Genomic DNA, 19,444 nt, shown 5'->3' with positions numbered 1-19,444 from the left:
GATCTCTGAACTGCCTGAAAGGAGCTTGGAGCCAGGGGGGTCGGGCTCTGCTCCCCAGGAACAATCGCCAGGAGCAGAGGAAACGGCCTCAAGTTGCCCAGGGGAGGTTGAGGTTGGATGTGGGGAACAATTTCTTCCCCAAAGGGCTGTGGGGCATTGGAACAGGCTGCCCAGGGCAGTGCTGGAGTCACCAGCCCTGGAGGGCTGGACAGACGGACATGAGGTTCTCAGGACATGGGGCAGTGCCAGGGGTGGTGTAACCATTCAACTTGATGATCTTGAGTGTCTTTTCCACCCAAAATGATTCTATGATTCTAAGTGACACCGCACAGTCCTAAAATCACCAAAGAATTCCTCATGTGAACACACGCCGCTGAGGCTGCATTTGGGGTTTCCTCCCTCCCCTCATCACGATTTTGAGTGTGGCCATGCAGAGGACGAGCAGAGCGGCTCGTAGTGGGTCGGTGCGGCAAAGGGGCAGCGAGGGTGGGACGTCAGGCTGGCACATCGCCTTCACAGCTAAAACATTTGGCTCCGCTCACCTTTGCACCTGATGGTACCTGCCCTGGCAGCCCTGTTTCCATATCATGCTCAGACACGGAGTTTTACGGCACGTGCAGCTGGGAACATGATCCCTGCCAGGTGTGCTGTGAGCCACGTTTGGCACAGAAGCAGCACAAGAGGGTCCGGAGGCACAACTTTGGGGCTAAAGGTTTTTAACACACCAGCTTTGTGAACACAGCTGCTCCAGCACCAAGAAAACAGCGTCCGCATAGGGAAACTGGAGCATGAATCCCAAGCTGGGAGTGTGTTGTGGTGACAATTGATGTTTTTGTGACTAATGTAGAAGGTCATCCCTGTAAAACAGGACATGGTTGCCTAAACCTGTTTTATTTTTGGCAGTGGAGCTCTTTCTCTAGCTTGTAATGTTGTGTTTTCTGTGCATTGGAAAGGGCAGGGGCCCTGCAGATAAACAAAACAAAACAAAACCAACCCGGTAGATGATCCCATTGTAATGCATATCCCACATGCACCTACTGGGTTGCACAAGAAGCCTCTGACATTGGCCAACTATGGAATTGTGGGACTTTGAAACCTTAGCAAGTCTTTTAACTTCTCTGTGGGAAGATAAAATTGCAGCGTGCAGACAACAAATTACTTAGGGGTCTCTAGAAAGAATAAAAATAAAAAAATCTCAGATGGCTGTGGAGCCATCCAGAGACCTGGACAGGCTGGAGAGCTGGGAAGGGAAGAGTTTAATGAACTAGAACAAGGGCAAGTGTAGAGTCTTGAATCTGGGCAGGAACAACCCCAGGTTCCAGTGTAAGTTGGGAATGACCTGTTGGAGAGCAGTGTAGGGGAAAGGGACCTGGGGGTCCTGGGGACAGCAGGGTGACCATGAGCCAGCACTGGGCCCTTGTGGCCAGGAAGCCAATGGTACCTGGGGTGGGTTAGAAGGGGGTGGTCAGTAGGTCAGAGAGGTTCTCCTGCCCCTCTGCTCTGCCCTGGGGAGACCACACCTGGAATATTGTGTCCAGTTGTGGCCCCTCAGTTCCAGCAGGACAGGGAACTGCTGGAGAGAGTCCAGCGCAGCCACCAAGATGCTGAAGGGAGTGGAGCATCTCCCGTGTGAGGAAAGGCTGAGGGAGCTGGGGCTCTGGAGCTGGACAAGAGGAGACTGAGGGGGGACTCATTGCTGGGGATCAAGATGGAAAGGGGGAGTGTCAGGAGGATGGAGCCAGGCTCTTCTGGTGACAACCAGTGACAGGACAAGGGGCAATGGGTGCAAACTGGAACACAGGAGGTTCCACTGCAAGAGGAGAAGCAACTTGTTGGGGGTGAGGGTGGCAGAGCCTGGCCCAGGCTGCCCAGGGAGGTTGTGGAGTCTCCTTCTGTGCAGACATTCCAACCCGCCTGGACACCTTCCTGTGTAACCTCATCTGGGTGTTCCTGCTCCATGGGGGGATTGCACCGGATGAGCTTTCCAGGGCCCTTCCAGCCCCTGACATTCTGGGATTCTTGTTAACTTATTTCCTAACCACAGAGCACGTTACATCACCAGATGCAGAGACAAAGATATAACATTTTTTCTTTGATTCCATAATAACTTAGGAGGGAAAAGGAGGAAAAACCACTCTGAAAAGTGATGTGCCCAGACAGATCCTGCAGTGGGTTTTGAAGATTAATCTCCCATTTGTTTACACAGGAATTTTGTTTGGGGAAGGAATGAGGGACTGGGCTTTGTGAGCCTCAGAGCTCTATTAGAAAGGTCCATTTGCTGGGTGGTTTTCAGATGCTTGGGTTCAGGGTGGGCTGGCAACACAATATTGGCGTTACTGGGTGGATTTTCCTTTTCTTTTGTTCCAAAAGTCCTATTATTCAACTTGCCACCCTGGAGCTTTTAAGCAATCTGAAGTGTTTACAGAAAAATTGCCTCCTAACTATATGCAGGGAAGTGAGATATTTTTAATGTGGTAAAGAAATTACTTGGTTTTCAGGCTGCGGCAGCTTAAGGCTCCAGTCTGGAAATGGGCTGCCTGAGGTGAGCAGTGACATTATCCTACAGAATCCAGCTGTGGGATAGAAGATGAAGCAAAAAGAGCTTTTCCAATGTTTGGGCAAAAATTTAGGAAGAAATGGCTTTGTCAGAATGTGATCCAGTTATTTGGTGTCACAAAAGGGACGGGAAAATGTTGTTAAATGTCCCATTTACTTCACATAGCAATTTTTCTTTAAAAGAGCAGCACCACCAGTCCAAACCATCAAAACCAATGCAGCCGAACACAGGACCCTGAGAGGTTTCAGTCAGCTCTGAACCATTCTGGATTTTACTCTTTCAGTTACATGCTACAGAAACAAATTGGCCCTTTGAGACCTGGCATTATATGCCCGTCAAACCCAGTAAAAACCCATCTAGTGTCACTGAAGTATCTGAAGTGATCTGCAATTTTCAGTGCCAGCAACTGGAAAAAGAAATTTCATATACATTCTAGATCGCTGTAAATCACACAGAATCACAGAATCCCAGAATGTCAGGGGTTGAAGGGCCCTGGAAAGCTCATCCAGTGCAATCCCCTCATGGAGCAGGAACACCCAGATGAGGTTACACAGGAAGGTGTCCAGGCGGGTTGGAATGTCTGCACAGAAGGAGACTCCACAACCTCCCTGGGCAGCCTGGGCCAGGCTCTGCCACCCTCACCCCAACAAGTTGCTTCTCCTCTTGCAGTGGAACCTCCTGTGTTCCAGTTTGCACCCATTGCCCCTTGTCCTGTCCCTGGTTGTCACCAGAAGAGCCTGGCTCCATCCTCCTGACACTCCCCCTTTCCATATTGATCCCCAGGAATGAGTCCCCCCTCAGTCTCCTCTTGTCCAGCTCCAGAGCCCCAGCTCCCTCAGCCTTTCCTCCCACGGGAGATGCTCCACTCCCTTCAGCATCTTGGTGGCTGCGCTGGACTCTCTCCAGCAGTTCCCTGTCCTGCTGGAACTGAGGGGCCACAACTGGACACAATATTCCAGGTGTGGTCTCCCCAGGGCAGAGCAGAGGGGCAGGAGAACCTGTCTGACCTACTGACCACCCCCTTCTAACCCACCCCAGGTACCATTGGCTTCCTGGCCACAAGGCCCAGTGCTGGCTCATGGTCACCCTGCTGTCCCCAGGACCCCCAGGTCCCTTTCCCCTACACTGCTCTCTAATAGCTCATTCCCCAACTTACACTGGAACCTGGGGTTGTTCCTGCCCAGATTCAAGACTCTACACTTGCCCTTGTTCTAGTTCATTAAATTTTTACTGCCCAGCTCTCCAGCCTGTCCAGGTCTCTGATGGCAGCACAGCTTCCAGTGTCACCACTCCTCCCAGCTTGGTGTCACCAGCAAACTTGCTGATAGTCACTCTAGTCCCTCATCCAAGTCATTGATGAATATATTGAATAATACCGGCCCCAGCACTGACCCTTGAACACTGCACTAGATCCAGGCCTCAACTGGACTCTGCCCATTGACCACGACTCTCTGGCTTCTTCCCTTCAGCCAGTTCACAGTCACCTCACCACCCGATCGTCCAGACTGCACTCCCTCAGTTTGGCTGTGAGGATCCTGTGGGAGACTGTGTCAAATGCCTTACTCAAGTCAAGGTAGACATACTTAGTTGTGATCATTCATGTAGCAAAAATCAAAGGCGTATTCAATAACATTTGTGATAGGGAAGAGCTGCTTATTTATTTATATGATATTAGTTCCATCAGGAAATGTGGCCTTTACTGTCGTGATTGCTGTGGGTACATAAAATAAAAGGCCTTACCCTAGCTGACTTTCAAATAATTTTGCTTGTGTCATTGCTATGCTGTGAAACCATTGAATTCCTTCCTAAAATGATTTGCTTTTCAGTTAGTGAAGTAGCACAGAGATAATATTGGTCTTTGTTCTGTTCAGTCCTTGTAGCCGTCGGTGCTGACAGGGCAGCAGAAGACCCACCATCTCCCACATCGATGGCATCTTCGCCCCCGAGAACCGTGGATGGCCCCAAGCTCCAGACCAAGATGAGCACGTGGACTCCGCTCAACAATCAGCTCATGAATGACAAGGCAAGATCTGTGCGAATGGGTCAAATTCATAGAATCACACAGTTGTTGAGGTTGGAAGGGACCTGTGGAGATCTCCCAGTCCAACCCCTTGAGGCAGAGCCAGTGTTTGCTCAGGATCTTGGCTGGTCAGATTTGGGGTATTCTCAAATCCTAAGGCGAATTCTCTTCTTCAGTTCACAAATTCTCAAGCCGTAAAAAAAACCCACAACTTTTTACCTATGATTCGATGACATCCCAAGTCCTGCTGCCTCCATCTATGGTTTTGTGCCCTTACAGCAGCCGTGAGAAAAGTCTATTCAGGCTGTTACTACTGGGACATGGGCAGTGATGCTGGTTTTAAAGCCAGGGTCACCATCAGGGATGGACCAAAGTCAAGGAGCCAGAGGTAGAAAACCTCATGAGTAATGGAATAAGAACTTAAAAATTTTGTTTACTATTAGAAGTATATATACATCAAACTCACATAGAGTCTTCACTATACATAAAACCTAAAGCCAGGATCACCATCAGGGATGGACCAAAGTCAAGGAGCTAGAGGTAGAAAACCTCATGAGTAATGGAATAAGAACTTAAAGATTTTATTTACTATTAGAAGTATATATACATCGAACACACATAGAGTTTTTACTATACATAAATCCTAATATGTAAAAACTAAATGTTCTAATGTGCGTAGTTTAAAGCATGGAAGTATTTTGTTCAAATATTGGTATTTTGTCCAATCATTTGGTTTTAAACAAAAAATGTGTATTTGTTTCTTAGTGAAAATTAGCAAATCATTCTTTTTCTGTGCTAGAAGACTTCGATTTAACTGCAAAGTGCGTGGCCGGTGAGCTCCATAGGAGCAGCTCATAGGAGAGACCTTCGTACCCATGCCCTGGCTGTTCTACTAAGCCTGGCAGTGCTGACGCGAGCTTGATATTTTGGAAACCAATGTGATGCACTTAATTTATAAATAACGAGTTGCATTTCCATGCCCTCCCACTCTGTATTCTTTATCTGGGATGTGCTAACATCACGGAGAGGGGGGTTGGCTTGTGTATCACCATATTCCTCCCTCAGAATTCCGTTTAAGTTTCTGTTGATGATTCATATTATTGAATTGGATCCCGAGTGGGCCATGACATCGCATAGTCTGGCTTCCTGGGTTTCTTGGGCCCTCTTGTTTCACGTTGTTCTCTTGGTCTTGAGCTCCGTAACTACGCTTGGCTAAAATATATCTTCAACAAAGGTATCCAGACTTCCTTTGGACTTATCAAGAAATGAACATGTCATCACTTCCCTTATAATTTTCTCATGCTTAATTCCCTACGCCATCAAAAGATAAAACATTGTCTCCTGTCTGAATACCTCTAGCATTAGCTTCCATCATTTAAATCTTCCTCTGCTAGCTTATTAAACTCTTCTGTAACCGGTATTTTTTCCTTCTGGAAGGACTTTTGCCCTGCTTCAAGCCAACACTTGAACTTTTTTTGATAAACTAAACAGATTGAGCTCTTTGAAGTCCTTTCAATCTGGCATATTCTCCAGCCTTTGAATCATTTTAATGTCTTGTTTCCTACACCCTTTATAACATATTTTTATAGATGCACATCACTGCGCAATAAAGTATGATCTAACTAGAAATAAGTATGTGGTTAAAACCACCCTTTCCCACCTTTGTACTCCTCTGCTTTTTAGGCAATCTGGGCTGCAACAAAACTTTTAGGAACTCATGTTGGATTGTTGTATATTCCAGCACTTAATGATGTTCTGGGTAGGAAAGAACACGCCATAAGCTCCCAAACCTCTGCTCAGTGATGAAGTTTGTGATAAATAGTGTTTGCTTGTTTCTGATCCAGGTTTTAAAGCATTGACCTTCCTGAAACTCCTTTTCATATATCACTGCACTGCTTTCAGTGCTGGCTCTGCAGAACAAAACAACTAGTTGCAATAACAATATTGCTGACAGCTAAAATCAGGAGATAATCCAATTGATATAAACAGGGAGCTAGCGAGTGACAAGGTGCCGTTTTCATACAATCGTATCTCTGTTCATTTTTGCACTCGAGTTAAGAGAAAGCATAACAGGAGAAAATCATATCTAGATAAAAGGTATGTGAAAAACAGTGAGAAGATGAAGGCATAGAGAGAAGAGCTGCATAAGAAATGTACAATGAGGGGCTGGAGGGGTGGAATTCAGACCTGGTCCAAGGCAGAAGCATTTAAGCTCCATCTAAACCACTCTTAGGAGCAGACCCAAGAACAGTTAGTAGCATAAACCTGTGTAATTTGGGGTAATCCTGGGTGTAATCCATCAGTAGTTGCTGTAGATCTCCCTGGATTTTTGGCATGCTCAAGAGTACATTTGTCTGCATTGTTGGTACGACCCAGCTCTCTCCTGCATATTGTACCTTGGGGGGTTGGACTAGATGACATTTAAAGGTCCCCTCCAACCCAAACTATTCTATGATTCGATGACATCCCAAGTCCTCCTGCCTCCATCTATGGTTTTGTGCCCTTACAGCAGCTGTGAGAAAAGCCTATTTGGGTGTTACATGGGCAGTGGTGCTGGTTTTAAAGCCAGGATCACCATCAGGGATGGACCAAAGTCAAGGAGCCAGAGGTAGAAAACCTCAAATTATGCAGCGTTTATGGTCAGAAAACTAGAGGCAGAGTCTTAGATACCCCAAGGTTGTTCTACAGCAAAAGATGGAGTGAAGGAAGGAGATAGGGCAGCCCACAGCAAAACCAGACTTCAGCATCAGTCCTAAAGGGCTGTGCTGCCTTTAAGGAAGGACTGGAAGGCGGAAGATTATTTGCCTTCTGCTGGGCAGTGATTCAGCCGTGGCATAAAAGAGCCCCCAGCGGCATTTGCAGCAAGGGCTGGAGGGATTTGCCAGGCAGCCTTGAAGCTGAGCTTATTTTAAACCACCGGAAGGCATGGATGGGAGGTGGCAGGGCTCAGGAGCAACCTAAGCCTTGGGGCACATCCAAAACCAGCCAGCTTAGGTACAGTAGAGCTTTAACTCCAAGGCCGTGGAGAAGAGGACAGCAAACATGGGCTTGATTAAGGCAGTGGATGATTACACCAATTTTGGGCCATTCTGTTGCTAATTAATGCTTCCAAGTGCCTGGAGTAGGCAGAACTTGCTGTCTGAGTTGGCTCAGATGTATCTCCAAGAATGCTGAGAGCAAATATGCGCCTTTCTTTGATCAAAGGCCATTAACATTGCTTGCAGTTATATAAATAGCTGCCTGCTTCACTTGAATTATCCAACCCAAAACTTAGATCTTTGACTATTCATCACAAGCCTGCGGCAAATCCTTTTCCAAGTTCCGCTTGGTAGAATTTGGGGTTTTTTTCTTCTTATTTGCCAAGTGTCCCGCATGCAAATGGAACAAAAAATAACTGTCAACAGACAAATAAAAGAAATGTCATTTTCCATTCCTCGCAAGAGACGTCCCTGCTGAGAGAGACAGAGCTAACGCCGTCAGCTGCCACACCAGACATCAGCGCTGATAACGTCTTTCTCTGCAGGAACCTTCTTCGCAGGCTGTCACAGCGATAACACGTGTGGAGTTTCTAATGATCAAGCATGTTTTCCTAGTTGCAGTTAATAGCTGGTTTTATGTGCAGTTATAAGCTGGGCTTTTTCCTCTTTGATCTGTCTTGTGCAAAAATCACCCACAGCATTTCCTCACTTCCCAGGTCACGAGCTTGAGTGCAGAAGTCAGTTTTGTGGTGGTGGGAAGCCACTTGCTAGTGCTTTAAGGTCTAACTCCCTATGGATAGAGGTCAACATCATAAATCCTCCTCTATACTTTGATACTGATCATTGTTCTTGTTAGTCGTCACTGTAAAGTAGCCAGAGAACAAAGACTGGTCTTGCTATCTTACTCGTAATGGCATAGCTGCCCCAAGATTGAAGCCATCGCTGGGGTTGTGTGATAGGACCTGTGTTGTGTTCACTCCAGGAGATTTCAGGCACCCAATGCTTCCAACTCAGGAAAACTGAATTTCCAACATAGAGACATGAGAAGCCCAGTGTCTGGTCTCCCCAAAGCATGTGAGATACCACACACCAGGACCAGAGGAAATGACCTCAAGTTGCACCAGGGGAGGTTGAGGTTGGATCTGGGGAATAGTTTCTTCCCCAAAGGGCTGTTGGGCATTGGAACAGGCTGCCCAGGGCAGTGCTGGAGTCACCAGCCCTGGAGGGCTGGACAGATGGACATGAGGTTCTCAGGGACATGGTTTAGTGCCAGAGTTAGGTTGTGGTTGGATTTGGTGATCTCAAGGGACTCTTCCAACTGGAATGATTCTGGTCTTCACAGTCATGCACACATAGCCCTTGAACTTCAGGGATTTTCTTCAGTGAAAGGAACCTTCCACAGGAACCAACCTGTAGAGTTGAAGAAGATCAGGAAGAAGTACATGAGGCCTTTCTCAGACAAGTAGAAGCCTCATGTTCCCAGGTCTTGGTCCTCATGGGGAACTTTAACCACCATGATGTCTGCGGTAAAGGCAACACAGGCACTCCCATAGGTTTCAGGAGTGTATTGATGATAACCTCCTGACACAAGTCATCAAGGAACCAACAAGGGAAGATGCTCTGCTGGACTTCATACTTACAGAGAAGGAAGAACTGGTTGAGGATGCAAAGGACAGGGACAATGCTGGCTGCAGTGACCAGGAGATGCTGGAGTTCAGGATACCCAAAGGGAAGGGCAAGACAAACAACAGGATCACAACCCAGGTTGACTTCTTCAGGGATCTGTGTGGAAGAATCACATGGGATATGGTCCTGGACAGAAGAGAGGTCCAGGAAAACTGATTGATTTTCAGACTTCAGTAAGGCTTTCAATACTGTCTACCATAATATCCTCATAGACAAGGTGATGAAGTACAGATAGAGAGTGAGGTGGACTGAAAACCAACTGACTTACTGGCCTCAAAGGATCATGGTCTGCAGCACAATGTTCAGCTGGAGGCCAGTCACTAGCAGAGTATGCCAGGGGTTGACGCTGGGGCCACGATCATTTGAAGTCTTCATTAACAACTTGGATGATGGGGCAGAATGCAACCTCAGCAAGTTTGGAGATGATACAGAATTGAGAGGAGTAGTTGTTTGTGCTCTCATGAGTCACAGAATCACAGCACAGCCCAGGTTGGAAGGGACCTGAAAACATCATCTGGTCCAACATTTTGTGGAAAAGGAAGCCTAGATGAGATGAACTAGCACTCTGTCCAATCACATCTTGAAAACCTCCAGCAATGGGGACTCTACCAGATCCCTGAGGAGGCTGTTGCAGCGATTAACAGGGGCCTGGAGAAATGGACTGACTGTCTGGAAAGCAGCTTGGCAGAGAATGACCTGGGGGTCCTGATGAACATCAAGATGACCACGAGCCAACCAAGGTGGCCATCGTCATCCTGGGCTGCATTAGGAAGAGCGTAGGTGGCAGGTGAGGGGAGGTGATCCTTCCCCTTGACTCAGCACTGGTGAGGACAGATCCAGAATGCCGTGTCTGGTTCTGGGCTCCTTGGTACAATAAATACTGGACTTAGTGGAACAAGTCCAGTGTAAAGCTGCAAAAATGAGCAAGTAATTGGAGAATCTGATGTGTACGGAAGCGTTGAGAGCTCTGGGTTGTTCAGCCTGGAGAAGAGAGGCTCGTGGAGGACCTTATCAATATGTATAGATATCTGATGGGAGGGGTAAAGAAGACAGAGCCAGACTCTTCTTGGTGGCGTCCAGTGAAAGCACAGGAGGTGATGGCCACAAATTGAAATACAGGAAATTCCATTTAAAGATAAAAACGAATGTTCTTACTGTGAGGGTGGTTACAAATTGCCCAGAAAGATTGTGGAGTCTCCATCCAAGAAGATATTCAAAACCCAGCTGGACGTGGTCCTGAGCAACCTTCAGTTGACCATAGCAGAACATTTTGACTAAATGATCTCCATGAGTTCCTTCCAAACTCTACCATTCGGTGATTCTGTTGATATTTTGTGGGTTGCGTAGATTGTTTTTCAAGCTTAGGAGATATTGAATCCGCTTTAAGTATTAAATTTTCTTTACATGTCTGTTTTATAGATATTTGAAGAAAGAAGAGCCCTGCTTGGAAAATGGGTAAACTTTCCTCTTTAAATATATATTTAAATACAGCTGGATTTCTGAACTGCTCAAGAGATTACTCTAATGGGAATGTAAAGCAAATCCTGTTTTGAAAAAAAGCTTCGTTTTTCTGCTGTGAAATTGAGCTTTAGCTACTCTGCTCTAGAGGAAGGTAAAGGTGTAAATTCCCTCAGTGCCCACATTTTGTAAGTTCTGAACTCGGGAAATCATATTCCATCATCGGAATGATCCAAAATGGGATAAGACGCCCTGGGAAGAGCCTGTGAAGTCTTCAAAGAAGGTGCTGGATGTTGAGGTATTGCCGTTGCCTGGGAGCACGTCTTTGAAACCTGTAATAGGCGACGTGTTATCTCCCAAGCGCACACATGCGGATCCTCATCCTGTAATCACTGAGCACCTCACAATCTCTGACTGTCGTTATCTTCACAGCTCCTACGTGAGACAAGAAAATGCTGTCACCACGTTTTGCAGATGAAAAGATAATGAGGCACACAGAGACGTGAGGTAGAATTTATTTACCCCGACCACAAATGACTGCAAGTTAGACATTTTGCCAGGTCTATACGTCTAAAACATAACATTTAAGCCTGGCTTGTTTGGTCATCCCAGGCTCCTTGTACAGTCAACAGAGAGAAAGCAGTAATTCCAGAGGGTAATTCTATTTGCCCCAGTCCTAAACTCACCCCTTAAAAATTGCATTGGGCTTTCTTTTCTATAAGGCAAAATCCATTTATAGGCCATTCCAAGAAAGCGGCCGTAATCTGCTCAGTCTCCTATGCAGACAGGAATACAGACTCAGGGACTTTAATGCAATAAATGAGTGAATTCAGCTCAGTGTGGCTTGGTAGTAACTGTATAGTTGAGTTCTGTGCACATCTTTATAAATGGAACCAGAGAACCAGTTATATGGTCACAAATGATACATAAGCTAAACAAAAATACAGAAATGTTGCTCCTTATCAGCACTTTGATAAAGAGCATTTGCACAGCAACTTTATTGGAATGATAATGCTTATTCTTTATGCCTTCTAGGTCACTCATGGGCATTTTTTTGCATTTGAACTGGTCTTTACAAACAAGTATTTTGATTTTAAGGTCCTGAGGATTATTCATCTTTATAGGAAATGTGCTTTCCATGACTTGTTGATGTGCACGTGTTTTGATACTAAGGGATTTCATGGGTACTAAGAAAGCAAAATACACCTTTCAGCTTGATAGTCAGGAGCTGACAGGCCTAAAACCCATCTCTTGAAAATTGTTGCGTACATATTCTATGCAAAGGGAAAGCACAAAAGCTGCTCTTAACTCCCTTCAAAGCCCGTGGTGTTATAATATCTGGTATGCAAAGCCTGGAGCACTTTGAGTTGGGGAGAAACGGTGTCAAGAAATCACAGTGCTCTGGGCAGGACTATTTGCATTGATCCACATGAGCCTCTCGTGCTCTCTGGGAGCACGAGATGAAACTGCTGAATGGTGGGTTTGTGAGGCTGGGAACCCATATTCAAAGTAGTTATACATGATTTATTATAATACTGGAAGGCTAAAGTCTGTCCTAAGTCCAGAACGGTGAAGTGTTTCCACTCTGGGTGATAGAATGGAAAGTACATACCTGCAGATGATAACAGGCTTGGAGGGATTTCAGGAACTTTGGAGGATAGAAATCAGCATGAAATGTTCTGCAGTGTAATAAGGGCAAGTGGAAAGTGCGGCTTGTAATGACGACATTCACAAAAACTGCAGATACGGGAAAAGCAAAGTATGCAGGAGTTCTGCAAAAAGAAATTGCTGGGAATTACGGTGGATCACAAACTTAATATAAGATGACAGTATAATTGTAATCAAAGGAGGGCTGTCTGAAACGTCCCCAGCTCTGGTCCCTGCACTTTGAGAAAGCAGAGGACCAGCTGGAGATAGTTCTGAGAACAAGTCATATGTGAGAACAGTCTCAGGTCCAGAAAATAAGAAAACAATCCCTTAACTCTAGGGAAGATGCAGAAAACATGTAATAACACCTTTCCAATGACATACAAAAGATTTCTGAAAAGAGGAAGGGAATTATCTGATCTCTGCGGTCACATTGGGTAGGACAAGAATTCATGACCTTGAGATACAACAGTGGAGACACAATTTAGACACCAGCAAAATCCAGCGCTACAGATCATTCACTGCTTGCCAAGGGGTTAGGGGCGGAATCTCCATCGCTGGAGCCTTTTGAGAACAGGTTAGACAAACATTTATCAGGAATGGTTTAGGAAAGTGGATCCTGCCGTGCAGCAGGAGATTTTAGCCTGGAGAACAGGAGCTGAGGGGAGACCTTCTGATCTCTGAACTGCCTGAAAGGAGCTTGGAGCCAGGGGGTCGGGCTCTGCTCCCCAGGAACAAGCGCCAGGAGCAGAGGAAACGGCCTCAAGTTGCACCAGGGGAGGTTGAGGTTGGATGTGGGAACAATTTCTTCCCCAAAGGGCTGTGGGGCATTGGAACAGGCTGCCCAGGGCAGTGCTGGAGTCACCAGCCCTGGAGGGCTGGACAGACGGACATGAGGTTCTCAGGACATGGGACAGGGACGGGGCTGAGGTTACGGTTGGATTTGATGAAATGGACCTGGGGGTCCTGGGGACAGCAGGGTGACCATGAGCCAGCACTGGGCCCTTGTGGCCAGGAAGCCAATGGTACCTGGGGTGGGTTAGAAGGGGGTGGTCAGTAGGTCAGAGAGGTTCTCCTGCCCCTCTGCTCTGCCCTGGGAAGACCACACCTGGAATATTGTGTCCAGTTGTGGCCCCTCAGTTCCAGCAGGACAGGGAACTGCTGGAGAGAGTCCAGCGCAGCCACCAAGATGCTGAAGGGAGTGGAGCATCTCCCGTGTGAGGAAAGGCTGAGGGAGCTGGGGCTCTGGAGCTGGACAAGAGGAGACTGAGGGGGGACTCATTCCTGGGGATCAAGATGGAAAGGGGGAGTGTCAGGAGGATGGAGCCAGGCTCTTCTGGTGACAACCAGTGACAGGACAAGGGGCAATGGGTGCAAACTGGAACACAGGAGGTTCCACTGCAAGAGGAGAAGCAACTTGTTGGGGGTGAGGGTGGCAGAGCCTGGCCCAGGCTGCCCAGGGAGGTTGTGGAGTCTCCTTCTGTGCAGACATTCCAACCCGCCTGGACACCTTCCTGTGTAACCTCATCTGGGTGTTCCTGCTCCATGGGGGGATTGCACTGGATGAGCTTTCCAGGGCCCTTCCAACCCCTGACATTCTGGGATTCTGTGATCTTGTGGCTCTCTTCCAACCGATATGATTCCATGATTCCATTCTGAGATGGCTGGGGAGGGAGGGGAAAATTGCTTCTCCTGAAGTGAATCATCTCTATCTACTTGCGAGCCTTTCCTCAAAAGAGCCTTGTTGAGCCGAGCATTCCTTCCTATTTGCAGAGCACAGGGATGCCTGCGTGTGATTGTAGCCCCGTGATCTCCTGCCCATATGCTGGTTTGGAGCTGAGGATCACATCCCATTGCAGCGATTAGTTCAAGTCAGTAAAACAACCCGTCTCCTATAGCAGAGAGGGGCTCTGCATGTGAAGGGGCAGAGCCGCTGTACTTGGGTGCTGCGGTCCTGGGCTCTCCCCGTGGCATCAGGCCGTGTTATTTGTGTGTGTGCGCTCATGGATTAACTGTAAGCTGAGCACTCCCCATTGCCAGCATAGCCTTATGTCATCCAGTCCCTGGGGAGACATTGTTCACCAGGGCTCGGGGAAAGGCACAGAAAAGGGAATAAAGAATAAAAATGTTCTTAGCTGCGGATAGAGAAGGTGCAACACCTTGAAAAGGGGAATCCGGTCCAACTGGTTGGGTTGCTGTAATCAGATGCAAGGGGAGGAACTGTGGAGAAGAGCAGCCAAATGTAGCATGGGGACATGCTTGTTAATACTGGAAAAGAGACAAATTATGCCGGCTTAAGTACTTGGCTGCCGCTGAATGCGGCGGGGAAGAAGCTGCGTGTTCCCATGGTCCTGACGCTGTGGTGCTGAGTTAAATGAGAGTTTCCCTGGCAGCGTAAGCACAGGCTGAGGATGCTTTACTGCGAAAGCCAGGGCAGAATGGGAAGAGTTAAAGAGAACCATATATTCTGTCTTCTCTGAAGAGAAGCTGGATTTGCTTTGCTGAATTCACTTCATCTCTTGGTGTGGAAGGGAGCAAGCCAGTTACCCCTTGTCTCCAGAGCTTGTATGGGAGAAATTTATCTTTGCAAAGGGGTGATTGCGGATTGTTTTAATTACAAGAGGATGTAGCTGTGATCATGAATGGAGAATCTGTGCAGTTCACCATGGGACAGAAAAAGCTTTTCATATCAAGCTGAGGGTGAGAAGGGGGCAGGCGGAACCTCCTCCGTACCCCTCTGCTACACCTTTGATTTTAGTCTTGTTTCTAAGCCCCGAATCCAAATGTCCTCCTTCGGTTTCTCCTCACTATGCTGCTAAACATCATTAGAGGTGAAAGTTATATGCAAAAGAGGGATGGGAGGGAAAGGGTGTAATGCCTTAATTCACTCTCTGTGTCTGACAGTGCACAGACATTCGGGAGCTTTCTTCTATTTGGCTCTTTGTCTCTGGGATCTCAGGAATGCCCATTCCACCCTTCCTCCATGCTGACCTTCTCATATGTCTTGCAGAGGTGTGTGCAAGATGAGCTATTTACTCCTCCATTACTGGGATTAAATGCATCCAAGTAAAAATAAAGAAAGAAACAAAGGGTGCTTTAAAATGATCTGGAAATAAATGACCTTTCATCTGCACAGGATACTTTATTATTCCGCCACTCCTCAACTTGACCATAGATTTTGGTGGATGGGGGCAAGCAGAGTCAAAAAAATCTGAATTTCTAGTCTGTTTTGTTCTGAAAGGGAAAATAAGGGACATTAAACCATTTAGCCACAATAATTAAAAAAAATATTGGAAGAAATGCATGGTTTTTCTTATTTTTGGAGGTGACATTGAAATAAGGGTTTCAATGCCCCTGAGGTTAAATGCACAAGTGAACGTGCTGTGATTTGAGCTGTGGAGGGCGCATTGTCAGGCGGGGAACGCCGACGTCGGGAGACAAAGTCCTGAAAGCAGAGTGTGTGTTTTGGGGACGGCCAAAGCATGAGAAAGAAACAACCGGGGTAAAGCAAAATTCCCCAAAGAGGGGAATTCCCCAAACAGTTTTCCCTTTGAAAAGAAGGTGAGTTTGGGTGAAGACTTGTCCGAAATTGGCGTTTCACCTCTGCAGAGCCACCTCGAGCTGTGCCGTTCTCACCAGGGATTCCTGCCGACCGGGTCCTCTGAGGTTTCCTTCCCCCCGGCACCCGGTGCAGGTTTGGAGCCAGATTACCTGGGTTGTGGTGATGAGGTCGGTCCCTTCCCAGGAGATTCCTGCTGACGGGGCCCATTTCCATCCTCCCGCTATCAACACAAACGAACCACCAGCCGCCACCGCCGCTGCTCCCACCCTGTTTACACAGCTCCACTCCATGCAGCCTTGGTGTTGCCGTCGTAGCAAAGGGATACGTGTTTGTGTGGCTACCTACGTGCTTGTTCCTTCCCACAACCATTTTAATCCTCTTTAGGTACCTGTCATAAGCATAGAAATGCTGTGAAAAAGTCTTTTGTGCCGCAGACTTCACTTGTGAGACATGGACAACTGATTTAGCTTCTCTTAGTTCCGCTTCTCTGTAGCGGGGATTCCTCTCCTCTGCAGCGCGATTGTGAGAATGAATATTTTAGAAATTGTGAGGCATTCAAATACCGTAGTAGTGGGTTCATATAAGTGTCAGGGTAGATGGGGAAGCAGCATTGAACTTGTTGTAGTTTGGGACCTGGTCCTGTGAGCACACGTCTGAGTGTCACACAGAATCACAGAACCCCAGAGTGTCAGGGGTTGAAGGGCCCTGGAAAGCTCATCCAGTGCAATCCCCCCATGGAGCAGGAACACCCAGATGAGGTTACACAGGAAGGTGTCCAGGCGGGTTGGAATGTCTGCACAGAAGGAGACTCCACAACCCCCTGGGCAGCCTGGGCCAGGCTCTGCCACCCTCACCCCCAACAAGTTGCTTCTCCTCTTGCAGTGGAACCTCCTGTGTTCCAGTTTGCACCCATTGCCTCTTGTCCTGTCACTGGTTGTCACCAGAAGAGCCTGGCTCCATCCTCCTGACACTCCCCCTTTCCATATTGATCCCCATGAACGAGTCCCCCCTCAGTCTCCTCTTGTCCAGCTCCAGAGCCCCAGCTCCCTCAGCCTTTCCTCACACGGGAGATGCTCCACTCCCTTCAGCATCTTGGTGGCTGCGCTGGACTCTCTCCAGCAGTTCCCTGTCCTGCTGGAACTGAGGGGCCACAACTGGACACAAGATTCCAGGTGTGGTCCTTCTTTCCACAAGTGAAGCCAAAGTGTGAGTGAGCAAAGAGTCTTGTAAGCGTGAGCGTGTCCTGGACGAGGCCATCCTGGGTCCTTTGAGGATTATAAATGATATGTTATGTGACTTCAGAGTTTCTTTTAATGTAGCCTCTCCATTTGTTCCCGGTTCCTACATGCTTCGCTCTTCAATGAGTCACCAGAATGTGCTGCTTATGCACTTTCCCTTGTCTTAAATGTGTGCTTTATTTTAAGAAGTTGAATCTCCAGTTTCTCAGAACCTGAAACTCCTTTCTTTTCCCCAGTTTGACAAGTGGACAGACGGTCAGAGGCGGCGGATCCTGGGGGACCTGTTGGCACGCTGCTCCCTGCCACAGCAGAAATTCTGTGCCAAGCAGCTGCACGATCGCATTCCCACCGAGGCTCTGGATTTCACCACGAGGCTTCCCCGAGTCCTTTCCTTATACATCTTCTCCTTCCTGGACCCGCGGAGCCTCTGCCGATGCGCACAGGTAAAAAAGCCAACGTGTACGTAAAGTTCAGACAGTCAGGTCAAGCTACTTGAAAGGAAAAAGGAAACAGCACTGTTTTCAGTAAAGACATACCAGTTATGTGCTTTGGACTGCAAGGATGTCTTCATTTGGCAGCCTGGTGCCAAATGCTTCGTGGTGCTTATGTGAGACCACATGCAACGTTTCTGCAGATCCTCAGTGAAGCCAGATTGGCCAAGATTTACAAAAGTGAGGAGTAATTTTAGATGCTCAGCTCTAAGGCATTTAACATGTGGTTCTTGACAAGACTGATTCTTCCCAAGAAGGAGGCCTGGTACTTTCTGGAAATCATGTTATTTTAAAGTACCTTGCACTGTGTGCAGAATCATTCATTGCTTTGAAAAGTATTGGCTTGTGCTAGTTGCAAAGAATCACGTGCGATGCTTTAAGAAAACCAGATCTTTTAAAATGCTCGAGGGCAAAGTGTTGGATGTGGAGAAGCAGAGAAGTTACAGATGTGCTTTGGAGTAAGGCAGATGGAGCTTCTGTCTTTTGAGCACAAACAAAACTATGTTTGCATGAGATAAAGCGCTGTGAGGTGATGCCCAAAGTAGTTCTGAATGAATAAGTTCAGATATTGGTGACGTTATCACCGCGCTAATATATGTATCAGAACCTCAGCTCGTTTAAAGCTTGTTCTAGTGTCTTGCACCAGCCCTTCATGTTTTATGTGGATGCAACTCACCCTATTCACTCCCAGGCAGGGAGAAGACAGGTTAGGGAATTACTTAGAAAGAAAGGTTTGCACAGTTCTACTTGTGTCAGATCGTTGGACAGCTGCTGTATAAAGCTGGGCAGTGCAACAGTGAGGTGACTGTGAACTGGCTGAAGGGAAGAAGCCAGAGAGTCGTGGTCAATGGGGCAGAGTCCAGTTGGAGGCCTGGATCTAGTGCAGTGTTCAAGGGTCAGTGCTGGGACCTGTGCTATTCAATATATTCATCAATGATTTGAATGAGGGAACAGAGTGACTGTCAGCAAGTTTGCTGGTGACACCAAGCTGGGAGGAGTGGTGACACTGGAAGCTGTGCTGCCATCAGAGACCTGGACAGGCTGGAGAGCTGGGCAGGGAAAATTTAATGAACTAGAACAAGGGCAAGTGTAGAGTCTTGAATCTGGGCAGGAACAACCCCAGGTTCCAGTGTAAGTTGGGAATGGCCTGTTGGAGAGCAGTGTAGGGGAAAGGGACCTGGGGGTCCTGGGGACAGCAGGGTGACCATGAGCCAGCACTGGGCCCTTGTGGCCAGGAAGCCAATGGTACCTGGGGTGGGTTAGAAGGGGGTGGTCAGTAGGTCAGAGAGGTTCTCCTGCCCCTCTGCTCTGCCCTGGGGAGACCACACCTGGAATATTGTGTCCAGCTGTGGCCCCTCAGTTCCAGCAGGACAGGGAACTGCTGGAGAGGGTCCAGCGCAGCCACCAAGATGCTGAAGGGAGTGGAGCATCTCCCGTGGGAGGAAAGGCTGAGGGAGCTGGGGCTCTGGAGCTGGACAAGAGGAGACTGAGGGGGGACTCGTTCATGGGGGTCAAGATGGAAAGGGGGAGTGTCAGGAGGATGGAGCCAGGCTCTTCTGGTGACAACCAGGGACAGGACAAGGGGCAATGGGTGCAAACTGGAACACAGGAGGTTCCACTTGTATTTGAGAAGCAACTTGTTGGGGGTGAGGGTGTCAGAGCCTGGCCCAGGCTGCCCAGGGGGTTGTGGAGTCTCCTTCTGTGCAGACATTCCAACCCGCCTGGACACCTTCCTGTGTAACCTCATCTGGGTGTTCCTGCTCCATGGGGGGATTGCACTGGATGAGCTTTCCAGGGCCCTTCCAAC

The 19,444-nt window shown here is 47.8% G+C and overlaps 1 protein-coding gene across 2 annotated transcripts in view; it reads left to right on the top strand.

The window, feature by feature from the left end:
- FBXO16 (F-box protein 16) overlaps positions 1–19,444 on the top strand; it is a 39,123-nt gene that overhangs the window by 3,636 nt on the left and 16,043 nt on the right. For both annotated transcript variants that reach the window (XM_005510573.3, XM_021298535.2), the window contains exons 2-4: positions 4,429–4,580; positions 10,661–10,696; positions 17,383–17,589. In XM_005510573.3, the coding sequence (XP_005510630.2) occupies positions 4,485–4,580; positions 10,661–10,696; positions 17,383–17,589 (339 nt within the window). In that variant the 5' untranslated portion in view covers positions 4,429–4,484. The remainder of the gene's footprint in view (positions 1–4,428; positions 4,581–10,660; positions 10,697–17,382; positions 17,590–19,444) is intronic.

Source organism: Columba livia, chromosome 3 (assembly GCF_036013475.1).
Source record: "Columba livia isolate bColLiv1 breed racing homer chromosome 3, bColLiv1.pat.W.v2, whole genome shotgun sequence".
NCBI classification, from domain to species: Eukaryota; Metazoa; Chordata; class Aves; order Columbiformes; family Columbidae; genus Columba; species Columba livia.
Note: the sequence above shows the minus strand (reverse complement) of the source record. Positions and strands in the feature narration are given on the sequence as shown.